Source organism: Aotus nancymaae, unplaced genomic scaffold (genome assembly GCF_030222135.1).
Source record: "Aotus nancymaae isolate 86718 unplaced genomic scaffold, 86718_ANA_hifiasm-v0.15.2.pri h1tg000040l, whole genome shotgun sequence".
Taxonomy (NCBI): Eukaryota; Metazoa; Chordata; class Mammalia; order Primates; family Aotidae; genus Aotus; species Aotus nancymaae.
Window position 1 is genome coordinate 35,631,076 of NW_026988454.1, and position 27,540 is coordinate 35,658,615.

Sequence of the window (27,540 nt, forward strand, 5' to 3'; positions counted from 1 at the left end):
ATGTCAAATTAAACAATGCATTAGTTCACTTTTACTTCAAATCTGATGATGTGAGGATTTTAAGTAGAATGTACTTGTTTCTTCATATGTGGTGAAAGTTCTGACTTAGAAGATAAGATGCCTTCTCAAAAAGCCTTAATGGGGTGCTCAGATTTTAATACGCGTTTCCATAGTCATGGTTATTTAAAGATTTACACACAGGAAAATAGTTTAGAAACTCTTTGGACTATTTAAACAAATTAGTTTTTAGCATTCTAGAACATACTGCCTACCAAGTTTGCTTTTAATTTGACAACTCACTTGCCACCATCATAGTAGCACAGTTCACATTACAAAATGAAATGAAAGAAAACTGTTAACCCAAATATACGTAAAGTGTTACAGTCTGTAGCATCACATTAAGTAAAATATTACCTTGGTTTCCAAGAAATACAAATCTAAAGAAAACATGATGGACACAGGTAATCATAAAATTTTATTTGTTTCTTTATCATTTACATACCATATTCTTATTAGTGATAAGTTACACATCTTTCCTTGAAGAAAGGAAGACTGTTGGGAACTCCCTAACTCTTCCCAACCCCCAAAAATAAATGAAAACTATGAACACGCAATGGAGACAAAGGGAGTAGATGCTACCAGGTGACAAAAACAAGCTGAGTGCAGAATTTTGTTTTAGATATCCTGAAAACTATAATTAAAATGCATGCCCACATTCCCATCGAAGTGACATATAAGGGATATAAGAAGCATGAGACAAATTTAAAAGTTTCATTTGTGGCCTTGTGCGGGGGCTCATGCCTGTAATCCCAGCACTTTGGGAGGCAGGAGTTCGAGATCAGGCTGGGCAACATGCCGAAACTCCATCTCTACAATTTTTTTTTTAATTAGATGGACATGGTGGTGCACACTTGTAGTCCAAGCTACTCAGGAGACTGAGGCTGGAAGACCACTTGAGCCCAGGAGGCAGAGGTTGCAGTGAGCCAAGATTGTGGCACTGCACTCCACCCTGGGAGACATAGCCAGATCCTGGTTAAAAAAAAAAAAAAAGTTTTCATTTGTTAAATGTCTTTATCAATCCTGAATGTCTAATCTAAAAAAAAACATAAGAGGTAGGATTTGATTTTCTCTGAGCTCTCACCCAGTTTTAACACTCTAAAACCCCTGCAGAGTTAGACACTGTTACAAAATCAAACTGTGACGGGCTTTTACAGTCAATATGAGGTGCACTTAGTTTTAAGAGCTAGGAAGAGCCATTGAAGAAGGCAAGAGAAGGGCAATTTAAAAACTCTAATACCTTTATGAAAGTGCTTTCATAAATATTGTCTCCTTGAGCTGCACATTAACTGTGAACAGGTGGGAAATTTTAGGCCCAGAGAGAGTAGGTGTTTTCCCTGAGGTCACTGGCAAGTAAATGGCAGGTATGGGGCTCACAATAACCCTAACCTCCTAGCCAGTCCTCTAGGCTCTACCTAATGGTATTCCAGGGAGCCTTGGAGCTATGAGTAGGGACCTCAGGCCTCTTGGCCAGAGGTTGGAACACATTTCCAAGGATGAATGATGGGACCTGGCTTAATCTGCACCCCTTTCCCACCCTGCAGCAGAACCCCTATGAATACATTCACGTACATTTCACACTGGTCTTTTCAAAATATTTATCCCTTCACTTACTTCTATTCTTTGAGATAAGGTAGGTAGTCCCAATTCTCTCTTCCTCCTAAACCTATTGATTGGATGTCCTCAAAACACACATTTTAAGGAATGCTCATTTCCCCTGTTTTTCATTCCCACTCACTTAAATATCACCTTAAGTATCACCAAGGGGATGCTTCATATTCAGCCTTGATGAAGCAAGGGGCTGTAAATACTCCTGGTTGCTAAATAGTAATGCGTTTGAGATTCTAACCTGTCAGGGAGAGTGTACGAAACCACCCGGGCTCATTTCTACCTAGCAGCATCCACATCCTCTGGCACTGTCTTAGCTGAACAAAAGCTGACTAGAGGCAACGCAGGATTCTAAGTAAACTAATTTTTTTGAAAAAAGAGTCTAATTAACAAAATAAGTAAAACAAACAGTAAGTTGAAGGGATATCATCTTTTTTTTTTTAGAGACAGGGTCTCACTATGTTGCCCAGGCTAGAGTGCAGTGGCTATTCACAGGCGCGGTCCCACTACTGATCAGGACGGGAGTTTTGACCTGCTCCGTTTCCGACCTGGGCTGGTTCACCCCTCCTTAGGCAACCTGGTGGTCCCCCGCTCCCAGGAGGTCACCATTATTAATGCCGAACTTAGTGCAGACACCGGATCGGCATAGCACTACAGCCCAGAACTCCTGAACTCAAGAGATCCTCCAGCCTCAGCCTCCCGAATAGCTGGGACTACAGGCATGCGCCACCTCGCCTGGTGGGATATCATCTTAAAAAAAAAAACTTCTTGCTAAGGGCAGCCAGAGAGAAAGGTCGGGTTACCCACAAAGGGAAGCCCATCAGACTCACAGCAGATCTCTCAGCAGAAACCCTACGAGCCAGAAGAGAGTGGGGGCCAATAGTCAGCATCCTTAAAGAAAAGAACTTTCAACCCAGAATTTCATATCCAGCCAAACTAAACTCCATAAGTGAAGGAAAAATAAAATCCTTTGTGAACAAGCAAGTACTCAGAGATTTCATCACCACCAGACCTGCTTTACAAGAGCTCCTGAAAGAGGCACTACACATAGAAAAGGACAACCAGTACCAGCCACTCCAAAAACATACCAAATAGCAAAGAGCATCAACACAACAAAGAATCTGCATCAACTAATGGGCAAAACAGCCGGCTAGCATCAAAATGGCAGTATCAAATTCACACATAACAATATTAACCCTAAACGTAAATGGACTAAATGCCCCAATCAAAAGACACAGATTGGCAAATTGGATGAAAAGCCAAAACCCATTGGTGTGCTGTATCCAGGAAACCCATCTCACATGCAAGGATACACAAAGGCTCAAAATAAAGGGATGGAGGAAGATTTACCAAGCAAATGGAGAGCAAAAAAAAGCAGGAGTTGCAATTCTCATCTCTGATAAAATAGACTTTAAAGCAACAAAGATCAAAAGAGACTAAGAAGAGCATTACATAATGGTAAAAGGATCAACGCAACAAGAAGAGCTAACGATCCTAAATATATATGCACCTAATACAGGAGCACCCCGATACATAAGGCAAGTTCTTAATGACTTACAAAGAGACTTAGACTCCCACACAATAATTGTGGGAGACTTTAACACCCCATTGTCAATATTAGACAGATCAACGAGACAGAAAATTAACAAGGATATCCAGGACTTGAACTCAGACCTGGAACAAGCAAACCTAATAGACATTTACAGAACTCTCCACCCCAAATCCACAGAATATACATTCTTCTCCACACCACATCACACCTACTCTAAAATTGACCACATAATTGGAAGTAAATCACTCCTCAGCAAATGCAAAAGAACGGAAACCATAACAGTCTCTCAGACCACCGTGAAATCAAGTTAGAACTCAGAATTCAGAAACCAACCCAGAACCGCACAGCTTCATGGAAACTGAACAACTTTCTCTTGAATGTTGACTGGATAAACAATGAAATGAAGGCAGAAATAAAGATGTTCTTCAAAACCAACGAGAACGAAGACACCACATACCAGAATCTCTGGGACACATTAAAAGTAGTCTCTAGAGGAAAATATATAGCAATAAGTGCCCACATGAGAAGCAAGGAGAGATCTAAAATTGACACCCTATCATCAAAATTGAAAGAGCTAGAGGAGCAAGATCAAAAAAACTCAAAACCTAGCAGAAGACAAAAAATAACTAAGATCAGAGCAGAACTGAAGGAGATAGAGACACAAAAAACCCTTCAAAAAATCAATAAATCCAGGAGCTGGTTTTTTGAAAAGATCAACAAAATAGACCACTAGCCAGATTAATAAAAAAGAAAAGAGAGAATAATCAAATAGATGCAATAAAAAACGATAAAGGGGATATCACCACAGATTCCACAGAAATTCAAACCATCATCAGAGATTATTACAAACAACTCTATGCACATAAACTAGAAAACCTGGAAGAAATGGATAAATTCCTGGACACTTGCCTCCTCCCAAGCCTAAACCAGGAAGAAGTCAAAACCCTGAATAGACCAATAACAAGGTCTGAAGTCGAGGCAGCAATCAAGAGCCTAGTACCCAAAAAAAGCCCAGGTCCAGATGGGTTGACAGCCGAATTGTACCAGACATACAAAGAGGAACTGGTACCATTCCTTGTGAAACTATTCCAAATAATCCAAAAAGAGGGAATCCTTCCCAAATCATTTTATGAGACCAACATCATCCTGATACTAAAAACCCGGCAGAGACTCAACAAGAAAAGAAAACTACAGGCCAATATCCATGATGAACATAGATGCAAAAATCTTCAATAAAATACTGGCCAGCCGATTGCAACAGCACATCAAAAAGCTTATCCACCATGATCAAGCAGGATTCATCCCAGGATGCAAGGCTGGTTCAACATATGCAAGTCTATAAACGTAATTCACCACATAAACAGAACCAAAGACAAAAACCACATGATTATCTCAATTAATGCAGAGAAGGCCTTTGACAAAATTCAACAGCCCTTTATGCTAAAAACCCTCAATAAACTAGGTATTCATGGAACGTATCTCAAAATAATAAAAGCTATTTACGACAAACCAACAGCCAATATCATACTGAATGGGCAAAAACTGGAAGCATTCCCTTTGAAATCTGGCACTAGACAAGGATGCCCTCTCTCACTACTCCTATTCAATATAGTAGTGGAAGTTCTAGCCAGAGCAATCAGGCAAGAAAAAGAAATAAAGGGTATTCAAATAGGAAAGGAGGAAGTTAAATTGTCTCTATTTGCAGATGACATGATTGTATATCTAGAAGACCCCATCGCCTCAGCCCAAAATCTCCTGAAACTGATAAGAACTTTAGTAAAGTCTCAGGATACAAAAATCAATGTGCAAAAATCACAAGCATTCCTATACACCAATAACAGACTTAAAGAGAGACAAATCAAGAACGAACTGCCATTCACAATTGCTACAAAGATAATAAAATACCTAGGAATACAACTAACAAGGAACATAAAGGACCTCTTCAAGGAGAACTACAAACCACTGCTCAACGAAATAAGAGAGGACACAAACAGATGGAGAAACATTCCATGTTCATGGTTAGGAAGAATCAATATCGTGAAAATGGCCATACTGCCCAAAGTAATTTACAGATTCAACGCTATCCCCATCAAGCTACCAATGACCTTCTTCACAGAACTGGAAAAAACCACGTTAAACTTCATATGGAACCAAAAGAGAGCCCGCAAAGCCAAGTCAAGTCTAAGCAAAAAGAACAAAGCGGGAGGCATCACACCACCAGACATCAAACTATACTACAAGGTGACAGTAATCAAAACAGCACAGTACTGGTACCAAAACAGAGATATAGACCAATGGAACAGAACAGAGGCCTCGGAAGCAACACAACATATCTACAACCATCCGATCTTTGACAAACCTCACAAAAACAAGCAATGGGGAAAGGATTCCCTGTTTAATAAGTGGTGTTGGGAAAACTGGCTAGCCATGTGCAGAAAGCAGAAACTGGACCCCTTCCTGACACCTTACACTAAAATTAACTCCAGATGGATTAAAGACTTAAACATAAGACCTAACACCATAAAAACCCCAGAAGAAAATCTAGGCAAAACCATTCAGGACATAGGCGTAGGCAAGGACTTCATGACCAAAACACCAAAAGCATTGGCAACAAAAGCCAAAATAGACAAATGGGACCTAATCAAACTCCACAGCTTCTGCACGGCAAAAGAAACAGTCATTAGAGTGAATCGGCAACCAACAGAATGGGAAAAAATTTTTACAGCCTACCCATCTGACAAAGGGCTGATATCCAGAATTTACAACGAACTAAAACAGATTTGCAAGAAAAAAACAAACAAGCCCATTCAAAAGTGGGCGAAGGATATGAACAGATACTTTACAAAAGAAGACATACATGAGGCCAACAAACATATGAAAAAATGCTCATCATCACTGATCATTAGAGAAATGCAAATCAAAACTACATTGAGATACCATCTCACGCCACTTACAATGACGATCATTAAAAAATATGGAGACAACAGATGCTGGAGAGGATGTGGAGAAATAGGAACACTTTTACACTGTTGGTGGGAGTGTAAATTAGTTCAACCATTGTGGAAGACAGTGTGGCGATTCCTCAAGGACCTAGAAATAGAAATTCCATTTGACCCAGCAATCCCATTACTGGGTATATATCCAAAGGATTATAAATCGTTCTACTATAAGGACACATGCACACGAATGTTCATTGCAGCACAGTTTACAATAGCAAAGACCTGGAACCAACCCAAATGCCCATCGATGATAGACTGGACAGGAAAAATGTGGCACATATACACCATGGAATATTATGCAGCCATTAAAAACGATGAGTTCACGTCCTTTGTAGGGACATGGATGAACCTGGAAACCATCATTCTCAGCAAACTGACACAAGAACACAAAATCAAACACCGTATGTTCTCACTCATAGGCAGATGTTGATCAATGAGAACACATGGACACAGGGAGGGGAGCACTATACACTGGGGTCTGTTGGGGGGAAATGGGGAGGGACAGCGGGGAGTGGGGAGTTGGGGAGAGAGAGCATGGGGAGAAACGCCACATATAGGTGAAGGAGAGGAAGGCAGCAAATCACACTGCCACGTATGCACCTATGCAAGAATCTTGCATGTTCTTCACATGTACCCCAAAACCTAAAATGCAATAAAAAAAAGATTAAAAAAAAAAAAACACAAAAAAAACTTCTTTTCCTTTCTCACCCCTCTGGCCTCCAACGCTATGGACAAGAAAGGAACAGCCAAACGTTAAACACAAACCATATGCAACGGCCTTAACTGCCTTCTGACAAATACCTTTGCATTAGAAAATATCCTAAGAAAGTCACAGAACTAATTATACGGAGGAAAATGCATGAAGGTAATGAATGAAATTTACGAGTAAACATCCGTGCTTCTCTTCCCCCCATGAACTTCCAGCTCTTAACCTCATTCTTAACCTTCTTAACCTTCATCTTAAGCAAACAGGAGGTCATGTAAGCTAAGCCAGGGTCCCTGAAGATTTCAGAATAATATTTATTACTATTTTACAAAAAGCTTCTGGCATACCATTTTTTTTTTGGTAGAATTAATTTACATGATTGAATTTGAGGCATGCTAGAAACATCAGAAACCTCCCCCGACCCACCATAAGGACAAATCGCTCACTGTCCAGATGCCCATATATGGCCAGACTTCCTATAAGTCTGACAGCTCCATGTATGCATTGCGTATGGGTCTTGGTTCTGAGTCACATTCCTCCGGTATGTTTCCCTGGGAGCTTTGATTTCCGCTTTGAGGGCTGGCACTGACTCCTACTTGCTCTTATAAGAAAATGTCTACAACTAAAAGTTGAGAATGTGCAAGATTCCTTCTTTAAGTACACAAACACTCCAACCCTGGCCGCTTTTCTGTAGTCCTGCCAGGTTTTCTCTGTGTCTGATACCTGATCAAGAAAGCCTTTTTTTTAGGGGGGAAAAAAACAACAAAAAACATAAGGGAAGGAATGCAGTGCATCCACAGCTGAACATCTTACAAGACTTAACCAAATGACCAGTACAAAGCCCTAGTAGACCCACACACATACCTTATATAGCTTGGTAAACAGGACTCAGTGGCCAGCTTAGTTAATTCCTCATTTTACCACGAGGAAAAAATGCTCTCTAAAAAGCATTTGCTAGATAAATACTTGCTTACAAGTCAAAATTAGTGCATCTTAACCATTTTGCACACAAATTCAAAGACCTTTTTCTCCCACTCTGACCTGCTGTCAATCAAAAGGGCTGGGGTAAGTCAAAGTTGGACAAAGTTATAAGAAGCCACTATTTCCCACTTGACTGCCCAGGCACACACAAACATTTGCTGAGTCATTTATAATACTGCAAGAATTCAGATCTCACGGCATGAATTAAAGGATGGAGTGTCAGCCTTTCCCTTTGAGTTTCCTGGCATTTGATGGTCCATATCACAATAAAAACATACTTCTGAGTCTGTGAATGTCTTGGGTGTCTTCTCTCACTCTCTCTCTCTCTCTCTGGGTGTGTGTGCATATGTGTGTGTGTCTGTCTCTATGCCACCATCTTAATAATAATCTTTTAACTCCTTCAAAAAGAGTTTGGATCATAAAGCCTCAAACCTTATAATGCACAGAACTTTTTCTATTCTGAGATTTTATATGTTCTATATATTTCAATATGCTTATTTTCTCTTAAGTAACATTAAAACTATCTATTTGGAACTGATTCTAGATTTTTTTTGAGATTTCAAGGGACTATGAGAATTTTAGAGTAAAACCAAATTCTCTTGACATTTTTAACAGAGCAGAATGATAATATACTTATTATATGCAAAGAATGAAAAAAAAAATCAAGAAAGATTGAAAAAAATAAAGCACCAATTCCCTGAGAATTTTTATCTACCCAGCCCTCACTGAAGCCTACTAAATTAAACAAATTATTATTACCTTCATTTTTAAAATGGGAATATGGCTCCTACGTGTGACTTCACTGAGATCTGGGAAAGGCAGTTCCGAGAATACAACCTAGGTCATTCAACTATAACCCAGTACAATTTATTCCTTCCATGAATGAGTCTCCCTGCTGCATGCATGAAGCTGTTGGTGGTAGCTCTCAGACTCTCCTGAGGATTCAGAAATTCCCCAACCCTTCTCCCACCTACCTCACTCTGCAAGCTAGGAAAGCTCACCATCAAGCCCACATCCCACCTTAGGTGAGGCTCGTGCTTCACATCCCTACCCTTCCCCAGCCACCACATCTTTCCAACCATTAGTGGTAGATATAATTGGGGGTTTAGGTCTTGAAAGGTTTCACTGTGGCTTCCCACATATTTTGGACTTTTAAAATCATCCACAAGGGAAGAAAACGTTGAGGGCCAAGTTGCCTTTAATACACATGTGGCTATTAAGTTAACTTGGAATGTTCCTTCTTTAAATAGGAACTCATAGGCCTCTTCTTTTTGAGGAATGCTTGGAAAGAACATTAAATAACAATGATGAAAATTCTTCCTGAGCTTCAGAGGGCGCCCCGCCCCTTTGCTGGCCATTCACAGTATTGACATGCAACTACACTGTACAACATGTGGCTTGCTTAACGAGGTAATTGTACACAGATGATACGGTCTATGCTGAAGTTGGATGGTTTTTCTTAGCTATTTTTCAATAGAATGTACTGAAACTTTAAACATTTGATCAGTTGAAACAGGCTGTTTTCAAATCATAAATCTATAATGTGTTGTTTCTAAAGCTGATCTTTGCACCAGAAACAGATATGCTTATCTGGAACCCATACTCTGAAGCATGAACAACTTAAAGGAATCTACTCATTGGTAACACCAATGCCGAACGATGCGGCATTACAGAATACAAAAATGATATGGCCCTAGAATCATTCTCTTTACATAAAATGGGAACTGGAGTTACTATCAAAAAAGCCACTAAACAACATAGATTCCAAATGAAAGCACAGTGAATTATCTGGGTCCTCAGTGAGGCTAAGGAGCACTATTAAGAAATGGAGATATGCTTAGGTTTATTGGCCATATTCGACATCTGCACAGACCCAGGGAGAATAAAACCTATTCCTTCCTTGTGCTGGCCTCACTCCCTTAGGTTGCATGTTCCTTGGGTAATAAGAAGTCACAATCACTATTCATAGATGTGTGGGGAGTCACTAAAAATATATTATTCACTGTCAATCTTAGTTTATATCCAGATACAACTGGGTACACTGCTCTTGTTATGGAATCAGCCTTCTTATTTTAACAAGACAAAGCAAATTCAATCCACATTTGAAGATGATAGTTTTAATATAGGAAATGCACTCATTTCTCAAAGACCCTAGTGAAGCCGTGTTTAAGTGCCCCTAGGTAAACCCCCTTTGGGTCTCAATGTTTCCACCCCAACACCTAGGGCCCCTACCTACCCAACACAGAATCATTTGCTCTGATAGAACAATGGACCCATTTTTCTGGAAACACTGATGGCCACTCATTCCTTGTCCTTCCCTATATAAAACTCCTACATATATTAAGAGAAAACTAAGCAAGAGTGCTGGAAATCTGCACCAGGAGACTGCATTCAGAGTCAGACCCCTGGCTTTGTTCTCTTTCTTGTCCCAAAACCGTTACCTCCAGTGACAAAGGATCAAATTTCAAATATAGAAATCAGAGTTTTGCAGGTAGGCATCTTGAGGATTACAAATGGTTAAAAGCAACTCACTCCTTTTCTGCTCTCTGGAGAGTTTCAAGAGTCTATAGCCTCTAAAACGAAAATCATTGTAAAGAGGAGGGAAAAAAACCTTTTCGAATTTTTTAGGAATCCCTGCTGTTTGCCTCTTCAACTACCTACCTCCTAAAAGGATATATGTGAGTGGATAGAACAGGGCAAACTTATTCAAAAAAGAAATGATATAAGAAATAATTGCTGGTCTGTTTTTAAATGATATGAATCAGGAGTCGTGAGAAGAGGATAGGGGAAAAAAAATTCTATTTGGTGCTGGAAATACTGTGTTGTTTTTTTTTTTTTCCCCTCTGTGAGCTGGAGTGTGCCAGCTTTTTCAGACGGAGGAATGTTGAGTGTCAAGGGGTCAGGATCAATCCGGTGTGAGTTGATGAGGCAGGAAGGTGGGGAGGAATGCGAGGAATGTCCCTGTTTGTGTAGGACTCCATTCAGCTCATTGGCGAGCCGCGGCCGCCTGAAGCGTATAAAAGTCTCGGGCCACTCGCCCCAGCCTCACACAACAACTCTTCCCCGCTGAGAGGAGGCAGCCAGTGCAACTCCACCCTCCAGCCCGACGGCAGCCGCCCCGGCTGACAGACAGCCAGAGACGACAGCCCGGCGCGTCCCGGTCCCCACCTCAGACCACCGCCAGATCCCCCGGCCCCGCCGCCTGCGCCGCTCCCCGCTCGTCGCCGCCGCCGCGCCCCCCGCTCCGCCCGCCGCGCACCAACCATGACCGCCGCCGGTGTGGGCCCCGTCCGCGTCGCCTTCGTGCTCCTCCTCGCCCTCTACAGTCGGGTAAGCGCCGGGAGCCCCCGCCGCGGCCAGCAGCTGCCAGGGAGGGACTCGGGGCCGGCCGGGGAGGGCGTGCTCGCCGCCGACCGAGCGCCGCTCACCGCCCTGTCCTCCCCGCAGCCGGCCGTCGGCCAGAACTGCAGCGGGCCGTGCCGGTGTCCGGCCGAGCCGGCGCCGCGCTGCCCGGCGGGCGTGAGCCTCGTGCTGGACGGCTGCGGCTGCTGTCGCGTCTGCGCCAAGCAGCTGGGCGAGCTGTGCACTGAGCGCGACCCCTGCGACCCGCACAAGGGCCTCTTCTGCGACTTCGGCTCCCCGGCCAACCGCAAGATCGGCGTGTGCACCGGTAAGACCCGCAGTCCCCGCCGCTGGGGGTCCGGCCGCCTCTTCCCTCACGCCCACCCGCCCGCTGGAAAAAGAAACCGCTCCGACCGAGTTTCTTTCTCCAGCTGCTGCCAGCCCGCCCCCTGCAGCCCGGACCCCAGCTCGCATCCCGGACGCTCTCGATGCGACAGCTCCGCAATGCCTGACCTCTGCATCCCCCACCCCCTCTTCCCTTCCTCTTCTCCAGCCAAAGACGGTGCTCCCTGCATCTTCGGTGGCACCGTGTACCGGAGCGGAGAGTCCTTCCAGAGCAGCTGCAAGTACCAGTGCACGTGCCTGGACGGGGCGGTGGGCTGCATGCCTCTGTGCAGCATGGACGTTCGCCTGCCCAGCCCCGACTGCCCCTTCCCGAGGAGGGTCAAGCTGCCTGGGAAATGCTGCGAGGAGTGGGTGTGTGACGAGCCCAAGGACCAAACCGTGGTTGGGCCTGCCCTCGCCGGTGAGTCGAGTCTTCCTCTAAGTCAGGGTCGGGACTCTTTCCTAGGGAGGGAGTCCTAACTGTGCCAAGGGAACGGGGGAAACGTTCAGGCGTTTTACCTGGTGTTATTGTGATCTGCTCTCGCAGCTTACCGACTGGAAGACACGTTTGGCCCAGACCCAACTATGATTAAAGCCAACTGCCTGGTCCAGACCACAGAGTGGAGCGCCTGTTCCAAGACCTGTGGGATGGGCATCTCCACCCGGGTTACGAATGACAACGCCTCCTGTCGGCTGGAGAAGCAGAGCCGCCTCTGCATGGTCAGGCCTTGCGAAGCCGACCTGGAAGAGAACATTAAGGTACATGTGCTGCTCCTGTTAACTATATTTCACGGGAAAAGCAGTGGCTAGGACCCAACTTGCCACCCTTGTTAGTATAAGCCCGTTATCTCCAAAAATATCTGACCATTGAGCTGTTTTGCTGGAATGAGAGCTTGTGTAACAGCAACCACCAGTTTTCCACTACAAAATCTTCCACAGGGTTAATTCAAGACATTCCAAGAGAGGCCCTGTCTATTTTTGGACATAGCAAATGAGACTCAAACTTCCTCCCTTCAAAATATAAACAGAAGTCAGACAACAGAAGACTAAAACACAGAGGGTTGAAGAAAGACACTCCTCTTGTAGAGTCATTGATTTTCTTCTCCCCTCTCTCTTTTCCCTTGTCTTCCTTAGAAGGGCAAAAAGTGCATCCGTACTCCGAAAATCTCCAAGCCTGTTAAGTTTGAGCTTTCTGGCTGCACGAGTGTGAAGACATACCGAGCTAAATTCTGTGGAGTATGCACGGACGGCAGATGCTGCACCCCCTACAGAACCACCACCCTGCCCGTGGAGTTCAAATGCCCTGACGGCGAGGTCATGAAGAAGAACATGATGTTCATCAAGACCTGTGCCTGCCATTACAACTGTCCCGGAGACAATGACATCTTTGAGTCGCTGTACCACAGGAAGATGTATGGAGACATGGCGTGAAGCCAGAGAGTGAGAGACATTAACTCATTAGACTGGAACTTGAACTGATTCACATCTCATTTTCACATAAAAATGATTTCAGTAGCACAGGTTATTTAAATCTGTTTTTCTAACGGGGGAAAAATTCCCACCCAGTTCAAAACTTTGTGCCATGTCAAACAAATAGCCTATCAACCCCAGACACTGGTTTGAAGAATGTTAAGACTTGACAGTGGAACTACATTAGTACACAGCACCAGAATGTATATTATAGGTGGGGCTTTAGTAGCAGTGGGAGGGTACCAGCAGAAAGGTTAGTATCATCAGATAGCGTCTTATATGAGAAATGTGCCTGCTATTTGAAGTGTATTTGAGAAGGAAAACTTTAGCATGCTCACTGACCTGCCTGTAGCTCCAGTGACAGCTAGGATGTGCATTCTCCAGCCATCAAGAGACTGAGTCAAGTTGTTCTTTAAGTCAGAACAGCAGATTCAGCTCTGACATTCTGATTCAAATGACACTGTTCAGGAATCGGAATCCTGTCGATTAGACTGGACAGCTTGTGGCAAGTGAATTTGCCTGTAACAAGCCAGATTTTTTAAAATTTATATTGTAAATATTGTGTGTGTGTGTGTGTGTATATATATATATATGTACAGTTATCTAAGTTAATTTAAAGTTGTTTGTGCCTTTTTATTTTTGTTTTTAATGCTTTGATATTTCAATGTTAGCCTCAATTTCTGAACACCATAGGTAGAATGTAAAGCTTGTCTGATCATTCGAAGCGTGAAATGAATACTTACATGGAAATTCTGCTCAGTTAGAATGACAGTCCGTCAAAACAGATTGTTTGCAAAGGCGAGGCATCAATGTCCTTGTAAGACTGATTTCTGGGTAGGAAATGGGTAGCCTCACTTTTAATGAACAAATGGCCTTTATTAAAAGCTGAGTGGCTCTGTGTAGCTGATCAGTTTTTTCACCTGGAAGCATTTGTTTCTACTTTGACTATGACTGTTTTTCAGACAGTTTATTTGTTGAGAGTGTGACCAAAAGTTACATGTTTGCACCTTTCTAGTTGAAAATAAAGTATATATTTTTTCTATAAAGGGCTTGGTTGTTCATTTATCCTTCTAAACATTTCTGAGTTTTCTGAAGCCTAAATGGGAAGTTCTTGTTCATCATAAGATAATTCACCAATAATTTTCTAAATATCTTTTATTATCCTATACATTAATACATTGATTATTCCATAGAATTTGTATGTAAACATACTTCACACTGAATCAAGTATCACAGACTTGCAGGCATACACACCACATTGACTCCATGGGCATTTTCTTTTATCTTCACAGAACTTTACAGACACTACAAATTCAGTTCTCTCTAGATTACTTCAGTCTCCATTAACCCTGTTGTATTACACTTGGTCCTTTTGACATTCAGTACCACCCTGGCCATTATAGGTTAATTTCCAACCTTTCACATCGCAAACTAGTCTACATGCCTTGCATGTGGAAAATGTTTAAATTTTTAAAAAATTTTATGCTGTAGGTCTATTTCTGAACTTCATTACCTTACTGTTAAATCTGAAAATTATGAAATGAAATCCTTGTTTAAATGGAGCTATTTCATAAGTCTTATTTTGTGTAATAATGTTTTCAGTTCCCATGACAACCAATGACAAATAGATGGCATAAACAGAAAAGGGAGGATGAGCAAATCTTCCATTTATTAACATTAATAGAAATTTGTCTTAAAAGTAATTCCTCCATTTGCCCAAGTCTTTGGCTTTATCAAACCTCCAAATTAATGGATCCTACTTTACCAAGTGGTTTATACATAAGAAAATGGAATTGTTCAAGAAGCCTGGTGTGGAAGCAATATTGTACTTACCCAGGTAGGTGTTTACTCTACTCTAGAGTGAAGCAAAGTGAATGGTGAACAAAAGAAATAACATCAAAGGCAACTAGAATCTTCTCCAGATGAGGATAGCTGTGGATTCTAGGGGGAAAAAATGCAGACAGACTAACCTTTCCCAAGGCAATCAGCAATGTTGTAGTGCCAGTGTCATTTGGACAGACAAAAATACACCTGAAAATAAAGACTAGCTCTACAAACAAATGTCCACACCACAAACCAAAGGGAAAACTTCCTGTGTTCAGAATGTGAAAAGAATTTCTGGTCAAAACACTAGGCTTTAAGGATACACCCACATCTGTATATAGCAATGCTGCCAGCAGCAGCACCTCACTTCCCCAAATAAATGCACATGTACACATACACATAGGCACGCACATAGAATACACTGTTAGTTCACACTTCCTTTCAGTCCATTAATTCCTAACTGCAAAGATGAAGGGCCATGCATCATAAACGAGCCTGACTGTTCTGGATTAGAGCATTCTGGAAATACAGAAGTAGCAGAAAAAGCATAGATTCCACATTTTCCAAATACCCACATAAAAATAAGAGTCACTAGATTGCAAAACAAAAATCCCACTAGCAATATTTACATGTAAATTAGATGGCAATGCACACTCTGACCCCTAAATATTGGGAGGGGGTGCCAAATCATCAACCATCATAAAACCAGCACTGTGTCAGCACGTGTGTGAGAAAAGCAGAGACACAACAAGGTATCTGATGCTTCTGAGAACACGAGAGCTCTAAAACTGCCAGCAAGTATTCACTAGATATACAGTAAGCCGGGCTGAGAGCAGCTATTGAACCTAGTAGGGGTTTGGCCTAGCACTCCAACAAAGCTTACAAGCCAGGGCTCCCTCCCAGGAGAGGACCCTCACACTCTTGGAAGTGGAATCTAAATTGAGCAGGTCATTGGACAGATGTTTCTCAAAAGAAGACACACAAATGGCCAACAAATATATGAAAAAATGCTCAACATCACTAATTACCAGGGAAATGCAAATCAAAACCACAACGAGCTATCACTTCACACCTGTTAGAATGGCTGCTATCAAAAAGACAAAAGATAACACAATTGTCAGCGAAGATGTGGAGGAAAAAAGCCCTTGTGCATTGTTGGCGGGAATGTAAATTAATACAGCCATTATGAAAAAGAGAAAGTTCCACAAAAAATTAAGAATAGAATTACTATATGATCTAGCAATCCCACTACTGGGTACATAGGCAATGGAAAAGAAGTCAGTATGTTGAAGATATCTGCACCTCCATTTCATTGCAGCGCTATCCACAATAGCTAAGTTACAGAATCAACCAAAGTGTCCATCAACAGATGGATGGATAAAGAATATGAGGTGCATATACACAATGGGATACTACTTATTAACAAAGAAGGGAATCCTGTCCTTCGTGACAAATGGATGAACCTAGAGTACCTTATGTTAAGTGAAATAAGCCAAGTTACAGATAGAGAAATATAGCACAATCTCACTCATATGCAGAATCAACTCATATGTTGACCTCATAGAAGTAGAGCGTAGAATGGTGGTTACTAGGGTGTTGGGGTTGGGGAGGAAAGTTAGGGAGATGTTACTCAAAAAATACAAAATTTCACTTAGTAAGAATAAGTTCAAGAGATTTATTTTACAATGTGATGACTCTAGTTAACAATACATTCCATTCTTGAAAAATGCTAAGAGAAAGGTTGTAAAGTGTTCTTAGCACAAAAATGCTAACTATATGAGGTAATACGTATGTTAATTAGCTAGATTTAGTCATTCCACAATGTATACATACTTCAAAACATCATGTTTTACAAGGCAAATTATGACTTTATCTGTCAATATAAAATAAAATAAAAATTGACTGGGTCAGGGACAACAGAGATATGAAAGCATTCAGATTAAAGTGAGGAGGGAAACAGAGGTTCAAAATAGCAGAAAGTAAACTGCAATATTTTTAATAATACATGAAAACAATAAAAGAGGGAGCGCTCTGAATTTAGAAAATTAAACCAAACCTCCTTCTTCAGCAAACTTTAGTAAAACTAATTTTATATAAATTAGGAAAACAAAATTACTGAAGACAAATCCCATAGTCACTATATTTAAAAAATAAAATGAAGAATAGAATAACATTTCTGCAGATAATAAAAAGTGTGAGAAATACACATCTACAAAACATGGCAAAATTATGCCCTACGATTTCAAAAGAACATTAAGAAAATGATGCTGTACATAAATGATACTAATAGTAAGAAAATGACTAATGACATAAAAATAGCAACATAAATCAGAATTAGCAAACCTTAAAAATAGAGTTTCAGAACTCAATGGAGATTTAGAAATAAAGGAACTATATCAAACTAGAAGGAACATAAGAGTGAATAAACTCTAACAGACAAGAAGAAAAAATGTTTAAATGTAAAAGAAGAAATAAAAATATTTCAATAAAAAGCAATAAATATTGTAGATAGGCAAAGAAAATCCAATATATGGAGGGCAGAAACACTTAAAGATGAAGAAAAAAACCTTAAAAATGTTTCTTTTCAACTTTTTAAGTCAAAAAAAACTTCACTAGAATAAAAAAGTATTTGAAAGCACATATTGAAAGGGCATGCCATGTGCCTAATAAAATCAACCAACACCCCATGCTGGTCAACATGGTGAAACCCTGTCTCTACTAAAAATACAAAAATTGGCTGGGCATGGTGGTGTGTACCTGTAATCCCAGCTACTTGGGAAGCTGAGGCAGGAGAATCGCCTGAACCAGGGAGTCAGAGGTTGTGACGAGCCAAGATCCCACCACTGCACTTCAGCCTGGTAACAGAGAAAGACTCTGTCTCAAAAAAAAAACCAAAAAAACAAAAAAAACAAAAAACAAAAAACACAACAACAATCAACCAACACCAAAACACATTCTAGTAAAACTGCTGAAATTTAAAGAAAAAGGAAAAGCTATTTGAAAAGCTATTTGAGCATGAAGACAAAAAGAACACAAGCCTATAAATTAAAAAAACATGAGTTTATCATTAGATTTTTTTTTACAGCAATACTTTATGCCAGAAAAAAATGGAATAACTTATTTAAGATACTTAAGGAAATAAAATGAGAGTCAAGAAATTTTTATCCACTAAAACTGACTTTCAAGAATGAAGGACACAGACAAACTGTTAAAAACATACGAGAACTCAGGGCATATTGTTCCTATGAGCCTTTCCTGAGGAGCCTCCTAGCAAACAAGCTCAAAGAGAGATAAGGACTCACATTCCACACCTAACAGCCCCAGAATAACAATATTAATACCACCACTATCACTAAAAGCAGTTATTATTATTTTTTTTTTTTTGGAGGGAGAAGCATATGCTATCTCCATTCTCTCTTCCACTTTTTATGGTTGTACTCTATGCTGTCAGAGCAGATATCCTAATTAACATAAGGACTGATAGTGAGAATTGAATATAGCTCACCTTTAGAACTAAGACTGAATGAAGGTTAAAAAGGAGAAGGTACAGTATACAGTGCAAAAAGTAGACCATCTCTGCATATTTATTTGCATAAATATTTACTTGCATATATATTGGATAATAAAGAAGTTAACAAATGTCATTAAGATCACATCAAAAGGACTAGGGAAACAAATTGAGGCCAGGCACAAAAGCACATAGAGCAGGGATATCTGCTCTGATAGCATAGAGTACAACCATAAAAAGTGGAAGAGAGAATGGAGATAGCATTTGCCTCCCCCTACAAAAAAAATTTAACTGCTTTTAGTGATAGTGGTGGTGTTAATATTGTTATTCTGGGACTGTTAGGTGTGGAATGTGTAAGAAAGCAAATTAGCCATCATGAATATTCTAACTCCATCCCCAGTGTTCTTGACTACTGGAATTCTCAGTGAGAAAGTCAGAAATTAGAAATGTAATGGAAAACTGCTTAGTAATGTTTGTAGTCCTGAAGTTGAACTGAAATATAAGCACAAATTCATGAGGTATTTTCTCTTTTAAAAGGCATGTGAGCTCAAACACACACACACACACACACACACACACACACACACACACATTTTTCCCCCTACATCTGCCTACGGAGGAGCTTAGTTAGAATGACAACTCAAGACTGGTGAATATCCCTAGACCCAGATTTTATTCTTGAAATATTACTTTCCCCTAAAGACATTAGGACTTCTTGGAGAATGAATGATTCCAAGTCTGGGGCAAGAAATGTATAAGATAAATTCATTTATGCTTAGAACATCTTTTTGTATTTGATAATAAGGAAGTTAACAGATGCCATTAAGATCTATCAAAAGGACTCTGGAGAAAAATTGAAGAGACTCCTACTAAAAATGATACAATTGAGTTTTAATAAGAATGAGAAAGGCTTATTGACTAAGGCCTCATTAGGCCTATTGACTAAGCTTACATTCATTAGTTTATAATAACAGTTAAAGAAGAACAATTAATTGGTCACCTTCTGGGAGTGATAAGGAACTGATTCAGTATACACAAAATATAATTTTTTCTGATGACTTCAGTATCTTTTGTGTGTGTGTGTGTGTGTGTGTGTGTATTACACATCTCTCAGTGCCTCAGAAAAGACAGGCTGAATCTTTGCCAACCCTTAACATCACCTAAAGATGGCTTCCATTAAAAAAACAAAATTTTTAATCAATAGTCAATAGTGCTCATCTTATTAGTTTAGTTTAAAGTAATTAGTTAAAGTAATTTTCTATTTCTTTTAATAATTTTTTAACTTTTTCAAATTTTCTGAAATGAACATATATTATTTTATGAGATTTTTTAAAAAACATATTTCATCCCATTAAAAAATAGCAAAGAATATGTCAAAAAGTGTTCAAGTATTTTATTATTTTTAGTTAGATAGAACAATACATAAACAAGTAAATGATTTAGCTATTCAAGCCACTGTATCTTAATTAGCTACATGCTAAGGAGTATGTGTAACACACATAGAATCTCTAGGGAATACACATATTTATTTTATATTCAGTGTTTTCTTTTACTTCATTTCTCTAAGCCATAAATAAAATGGTGAATGATTTTCCTCTGTATCACTATTCTTTGCCTCATGAATCATACTAATTATATATAGACTGTTTCTAAGAGTAAGAATAAAACAAAATAAATTATATTCTTAAAATACCGTCAGATTCTAAACCTAAATATAGAATCCAAAGCAATAGACATGTAGACCCATCTTCTATATTCGATGTTTAAAAGATAGTCAAAGAGGAGTTAGTAACAAATGAGAAGCATTGGTGGGGCGCGGTGGCTCACACCTGTAATCCCAGCTCTTTGGGAGGCCAATGCGGGTGAATCTCGAGGTCAGGAGATGTAGACCATCCTGGCCAACATGATAAAACCCTCTCTCTACTAAAATACAAAAACTTAGCAGGACGTGGTGGCGAGGGCCTGTAGTCCCAGCTACTTTGGAGACTGAGGCAGGAGAATTGCTTGAACCCGGGAGGCGGAGGTTTCAGGGAGCTGAAATTGTGCCACTGCACTCCAGCCTGGCCACAGAGCAAGACTCTGTGTCAAAAAAACAAAAACAATAACACACCAAATTCTCAAAGCAGTTTCATCCATCCAAAAACTGAAAGTAAAAATCTGAATTGTATAAACAGAAAAATGGATAGCGTGTAGAATATTTATATAATGGAACTACATCATTAAAAAGTGCATTTCCCCATATTTCTTTGCCACATTTTGAAATGGACCTGCAAAGCTGTTCTTTGTGGGGGAAAATTTGCACCTCTAAAGAATCTCTATTAACAGAGCTAGATCTTTTTCATCCAGACTCTCCCAATCCTAAAGAGATTAACTAAAATCTGAATAGGAAACATTTGTCATTTATTATCTCTAAAGGCAGCCACTGTAAGACTTCAGAAGAACTTGGGTCTCCACAATCTTTAACTTAACCTGAATATTCCCTTTCTATCTATCCCAGGTCTTTTTTTTTTTTTTTTTTTTTTTGAGAGAAAGTCTTGCTCTGTCTCCCAGGCTGGAGTGCAGTGGCACGATCTCGGCTCACTGCAACCTCCACCTCCTGGGTTCAAGCGATTCTCTGCTTTCACCTCCCCAGTAGCTGGGATTACAGGCATGCACCACCACGCGCAGATAATTGCTGGTATTTTTAGTGGAGACGGAGCTCAGGTGATCCGCCCGCCTCAGCCTCCCAAAGTGCTGGGATTATAGGCATGAGCCACCACGTCCGGCCTCTATCCCAGGCCTTTAGACAAACTCAACCAATTGTAAACCAGACAATGTTTAAATTCACCTATAACTTGGGAGTCCCCTATTCTGCGCCCCCAATCTGGACCAAACCAATGTATTTCTTAAATGCATTTGATGTCTCATGTTTCTCTCAAACGTATAAAATCAAGCTGATCCCTGACCACCTTGGGCACATGTTCTTAGGACCTTCTGAGGGCTGTGTCATGGGCCATAGTCACTCATATTTGGCTCAGAATAAATCTCTTTTAAAAAAGTGCTCTTACGGTGAGTGAAAGAAGTCAGGCACAAAAGCATTCATACTGTGTAATGTCATCTATATGAGATTGAAGACGAAGCAAAACTAAATAGTGATAAAGTCAGGATAGTGTTACTTTGGACGTGGGGGTATGAGAGAACTTGGCACACATTATTAAATGTATATTATATTTCAATTAAAAGTTTAAAAATTAAATAAATGTATTTAAGCACTTTTTTTTTTAATGTTCTGGAATACATGTGCAAAACGTGCAGGTTTGTTACATAGGTATCCATGTGCCATGGTGGTTTGCTGCACCTATCAACCCGTCATCTAGGTTTTAAGCCCTGCATACATTAGGTATTTGTCCTAATGCTCTCCCTCCCCTAGTCCCCTACCCCCGACAGGCCCTGGTGTGTGATGTTCCCCTCCCTGTGTCCATGTGTTCTCATTGTTCAGTGCCCACTTATGAGTGAGAACATGCAGTGTTTGGTTTTCTGTTCTCATGTCAGTTTGCTGACAATGATGGTTTCCAGATTCATTCATGTCCCTGCAAAGGACATGAACTCATCCTTTTTTATGGCTGTGTGGTATTCCATGATATATATGTGCCACATTTTCAGCAGTTTTAAAAAAGAATTTCACCAAAATGTTAAAAGTGATTATCTAGGAGTTACTTTTTTCATCTTTATTATATTTCATACTTCCCAAATTATTTTCAAAGAGTAGTTATTCCTTATAATTAGGAAAAAATGTATTTTTAAATATTTCAGATGACTTCCTGAAAAATAACACATAATGCACATAACAAGTTTCATTGCATAATTAAATTTCTACAGCACCGTATACATGGGAGATGAGAAGGACTATTCAATGAGGGTAGAAACTCAAAGATAAAAGTACCTATAAGAAGAAATTCCCTCAAAATGTACAAATGTCTTAGGGGATCACTGAATTTCCCTTTTAACATCAGATGTGTACTCATGTCAATTTTTATTTAAATCTGAGAGGATGGGTTGATCTCTTTCAACATTCACATTTGTATTAACTTATCAGCAGGCTTATTCATTAAGTCATAGTTCCAAAGTAAAACTAATGAATAGAAACTATTGAAACTATATATTTATGTATATATAATGGGATTCAATCAACATCATTTAATTATAGTGCATGACAAGATTTTAAGGTTTCTGGCATCCCATGAGGAAAATAACATCTCACTATGTATGTTCCACTTCAGCAATAAGGGTTATCAACACATTACATCATGTGTGTGTATACTTCAGCAGGATACCGACAGGCAAATAAATAGAAAATACCACTTTTTGGAAACAAAAACTGCTCTTATTCACTCTACCTTTACCTAGTTAAAAAAAAAATACAAAAACTAACAAAACCAAAAACTAGAGACACTAGTTCATGAAGTGTCCTGGAACCAGGCAGGAGAAGCCAAAAGAAGGGAAGAGATAACACTTTCAGTCATTTTTACTCACATGTGAATAAATGTTTTAAAGCAAATTCAGCTTTTTTTTTTTTAATTACTCTGCATAGACTCATTTTCATACAAGAAACTAGGTTTGATGAATGTCACTTAGGGCATCTAGGTCCCTTCCCTGCAAAAGCTGGGCTATAAATAAATACTGTAGTAATTACATTTTTAGTCCAAGATACAATAAAGACAAAGAGAATGATAATAAGGCCCACGAATCTAATTGATTGAGGACCACTTTGTATTCAATATCTTGTATTTTCAAGTAACCTGCAGTCTATCATCATCTTTATGAAAATAATACCAAAAACGCGTAAAGTGCCCCAATTTAACTGCCGCTGTGCTCCATGAAAAAGTTAGAATTTCGGAAACACAGACACGTAACACAAACCATATGTAATCCAAGAGTCAAAAAAGCAATTTGAATTAGGAAATTTCAATCAACATTTTGAACTTAATTATCTTCATTCACCACTAACAATGTTCTCCATTTTTCAATCCAATATATATTCTTGGGACTGAAGTCCTTTAAAATTGAAACACTTAGCATTAAAAAGGAAAAGATAAACTGTCATTTTTTTGGTTTTTTAAAAAATGTCCTTTTATGTCATTCCAGAGGGATTTATTTTTAAATGAGACTAGGACGAACTCCTTATTTTTCTCCCCAATCTGAATTCCTCCCTAGCTAAATTCTTTCTGATCTGTGTCATCCTTGTTCAGTATTTGTTATAACCTCTCTAGGGAGGTAGCATCAAGCTCTAAAAATGACATTAAATTCAAGGGCTTAGGAAATATTTTCTACAACATAAGACTGGTTTGTGGGTGTTTTTCACATTTTATTTATTTGTTTGTTTTTAACCTTTAACCATAATTTGGGCTGATGACTCCCAGTGTGAAGATTATTTTATGTCACTCATAATTTTAAACTCAGGGTTATTAGGCAAGCTTGCATATTTATGTTAAGGAGCCCTGGGAAGTCTGGGCCAATTTCCAGGACTCTGTTTACATAGATGCCTCAATATCAATATCCGGATGTGGTTAGAGAAAGGAGGCATGTGGGGTGTTAGCCAATGCTAGGCTTCCCTTGCTTTTGCTATTTGGGGGAAGAAGTTATGCGCTTTCTAGTGTGATCTTTGGGAGACAACTTCTAGGGAGGACAGGAGTTCTGCCTGAGCACTGGGAACGTACGTTCCTGTGTTTGGCCTTGGTGAACAGCAAAAGAAAGTGGGAAAGGCAACTAGGAATGGGACCCTGGATGACATGACACACACTCGCAGTTCACTCCTAAGACTTCTTGTTGGCATTCATCCTTTTTAGTTTGAGTCTGTCAATTTTATATCTGTGGTATTAGTCTTTCTGTTGCACTGTCCTTAACATGTCAGTTTAGTGACCACCCATATGCAGAAGTGGTTCCGCTAACCGCAGTACATAGAGGACCCCTTGATGAGAAAGCACTCACCAATCTTTCAAGCCTGAAGTCCAGAATGTCTGTCTATGGGACTCTTCCACCGGAGGTATGTATAGCAGCTGATGGAGATAATAAAGAACTTTGAAAAAACAGTGTGGCATTCTAACTGCCCCACAGGGCTTCATAAGGAACCTACTGAGACCTCGTTTGAGGGTACTGCTAGAAATCAAATGCTCCCTCTAGCTATTGAAGAAATCCAGACATTTCATAGAGAAGATGTTTTGGGATTGAGATCCTTCAAAGTTGAGGACTTTAGAATTCACTGAATGGGATTCTAGGGGAATGGAAGTCATTAATCACTCGGAGCAGCATTCACCAGCAGGCAGATCTGCTGGGAGGTGCTGCTGGTGGTAAGGACCCAGGCCAATAGGAGTGGCTGCTGGAAGCTGCTGCTATGGAAACCCATGCTAACCACTGTTGGAAGGAGCAACCAGTGGAAGCTGCCATGGCCAAGAGCAGCAGCCAAGAGGCTCTACTGGGAGACATCTGAAAGCACCATTGGGTGTATCTAAAAGAGCTCGGTCAGGGGATCATCTACTTGAAGAATCTTTAGGGTGGAGGGTGTTGTTTTGGTTCTGTTGAAACATGCTTAGGTGAATCAGCTTTGATTTTGGAGAAAAAGAAAAAGACTATTGGTCTTATTACCCTCCACACTAAGATAGCATCATAATTTCCCTCAAAACCAGCTTCTGTGTGATCCTGCATTTCTATTACCAGCAGTACTAATCCACTTGTTACCCACATAGAAACACTCCGTTGTCAGTGAGTCCTCCATTTCCTCTTTCTTAGTTTTACTAATAGTTAGATTTTCATTACAAATCTATCTTGAGGAAAATATAAGTTATAAAAGATCATAATCGATGAGACAGAAAATTAACAAGGATATCTGTGACTTGAACACAGACCTGGAACAAGTAAACTTAATAAACATTCACAGAACTCTCCACCCCAAATCCACAAAATACACATGTTTCTCAGTATCGCATCACACTTATTCTAAAAGTGACCACATAATTGGAAATAAATTACTCCTCAGCAATTGCACAGCATTTCACAGGTTTAAATGAAATATTGGTTGGCTGCTTGTTTGTTATTTTCCTCCCTTATTCCTTCCTGTCTCCATTGTTAAGCACAATTATTGGCACAAAAGAGGTTTCTAATACTCATTTTTAGACTGCATTCTAGCCTGGGCAATAGAGCAAGATTCCTGTTCTCTCTCCCTCTTTCTTTTCCTCTTTCTTTCTCTCTTTTATTCTTTTTTTCTTTCCAGCTCTCTTTCTTTCTTCTTTTCTTTTTCTTTCGAAAAAAAACATAGACCCTTTTTCAATAAACATAATTAATTGATTAATTCAAACACCTGTGGTATTGGGTTGGCATTAGTAGAACAAGGGGTCAAATTTTTAAAAAGCCAGTTTAAAATAGAGATTTAAGTCCAAAAGTCTACAGTTGGCCCTTGAAGAACATGGGTTTGAATTGCACAAATCCACTAATACATGATTTTTTTTCAGTGGTAGGTACACCAAGTGTGTGCACCTCTTCTGCTGCCTATGCCACCCCAGGAAAGCAAGATCAACCCCTACTCTTCTCCCTTCTCCTCAACCTGCCCATTGCGAAGACAGTGAGGATGAAGACCTTTGTGATGATCCACTCCCATCTCCTAAGTAATACATGTATTTTTTCTTCCATATAATTTTCTTAATAATGCTTTTTTCATTTTGTTTTCTTTTCTTACTTTATTGTAAGACTTCAATGTCAGATACATATAACACACAAAATATGTATTAATCTATTATTGCTTGTGTTATTGGTAAAGCTTCCAGTCAACAATCAGCTTGTAATAGTTACTTTTATGGTGAGTCAAAATTTGTATGTGAATTTTTAACTGTGCAAGGGATCAGCACTCCTCACCCCTGTGTTTTTCAAGGATCAACTGCAATGCAATGTGGAGAAGGGGACTTTGCAATAGGGAGAATACTCTAATTACAGGAGTGGCAAAGTCTAAAGGTCAAACAGAAAAAGGTCTTTCTTTTATAAGGAGAAGTAAATAGGGCTAGCAGGAAGTTTGTGGGAGAGTGGAGCAAGTGAATGGGGTTAAGCAGATGGCATGAGAGTAGCATTTTGACAGTAAATTTTTATTCTCTTTGGTCACTAGATTCTTGAAGTGAGCCATTGAGAAGATAGTCTGTACCTTAGCACTTGCTTAAAAGTTTGGGTATAAGATAAAGTTCTGGGGCTTTTGGCGAGAAGCCTTACTAACATTTGGTCAAGCCAAGTCAAGGTAAGTAATGAGCAATTGTGAGGGCTTGGTTTTAATATATGTATACATATACCCAGAAATAAATATAGAATGTGTTTATATATCCAAGTAGCTGTATGTGCATTTTTTTTTACATATATATTCTATTGCACTTTAGGTTCTGGGGTACACATGAAGAACATGCAGGATTGTTGCATAGGTACATACACGGCAATGTGGTTTGCTGCCTCTATCCCCATCACCTATATCTGGCATTTCTCCCCATGTTATCCCTCCCCAACTCCCTACCCCTCACTGTCCCTCCCTTAGTTCCCCTCAACAGACCCCAGTGTGTGATGCTCCCCTCCCTGTGTCCATGTGTTCTCATTGTTCAACACCTGCCTATGAATGAAAACATGCAGTGTTTGATTTTCTGTTCTTGTGTCAGTTTGCTGAGAATGATGGTTTCCAGATTCATCCATGTGCCCAAAAGGGACACGAACTCATCATTTTTATGGCTGCATAATATTCCATGGTGTATATGTGCCACATTTTCCCTGTCCAGTCTATCATCAATGGGCATTTGGGTTGGTTCCAGGTCTTTGCTATCGTAAACAGTGTCACAATGAACATATGTGAGCATGTGTCTTTATAATAGAATGATTTATAATCCTTTGGATATATACCCAGTAATGGGATTGCTGGGTCAAATGGAATTTCTATTTCTAGGTCCTTGAGGAATCGCCACACTGTCTTCCACAATGGTTGAACTAATTTACACTCCCACCAACAGTGTAAAAGTGTTCCTATTTCTCCACATCCTCTCCAGCATCTGTTGTCTCCAGATTTTTTAATGATGGCCATCCTAACTGGTGTGAGATGGTATCTCAATGTGGT

At 39.9% G+C, this 27,540-nt stretch overlaps 1 protein-coding gene and 1 long non-coding RNA gene across 3 annotated transcripts in view; one reads left to right on the forward strand and one right to left on the reverse strand.

Moving 5' to 3' along the window:
* The window catches only part of LOC105732381 (uncharacterized), a 325,595-nt gene that overhangs the window by 276,377 nt on the left and 21,678 nt on the right, over window positions 1–27,540 (reverse strand). The window contains exon 1 of one of the 2 annotated variants that reach the window (XR_010336611.1): window positions 11,167–11,207. The exons of the other annotated variant lie outside the window; for it this stretch is intronic. This is a non-coding gene — a long non-coding RNA (uncharacterized LOC105732381). Of the gene's footprint in view, window positions 1–11,166; window positions 11,208–27,540 lie in introns of those variants that run through there. 2 annotated transcript variants of the gene reach the window in all.
* Window positions 11,351–14,145, forward strand: CCN2 (cellular communication network factor 2). The gene is made up of 4 exons (XM_012474367.2): window positions 11,351–11,573; window positions 11,799–12,050; window positions 12,177–12,388; window positions 12,764–14,145. The coding sequence occupies exons 2-4, from the start codon at window positions 11,909–11,911 to the stop codon at window positions 13,058–13,060; spliced, it is 651 nt and encodes a 216-aa protein (XP_012329790.2). The 5' UTR covers window positions 11,351–11,573; window positions 11,799–11,908; the 3' UTR covers window positions 13,061–14,145.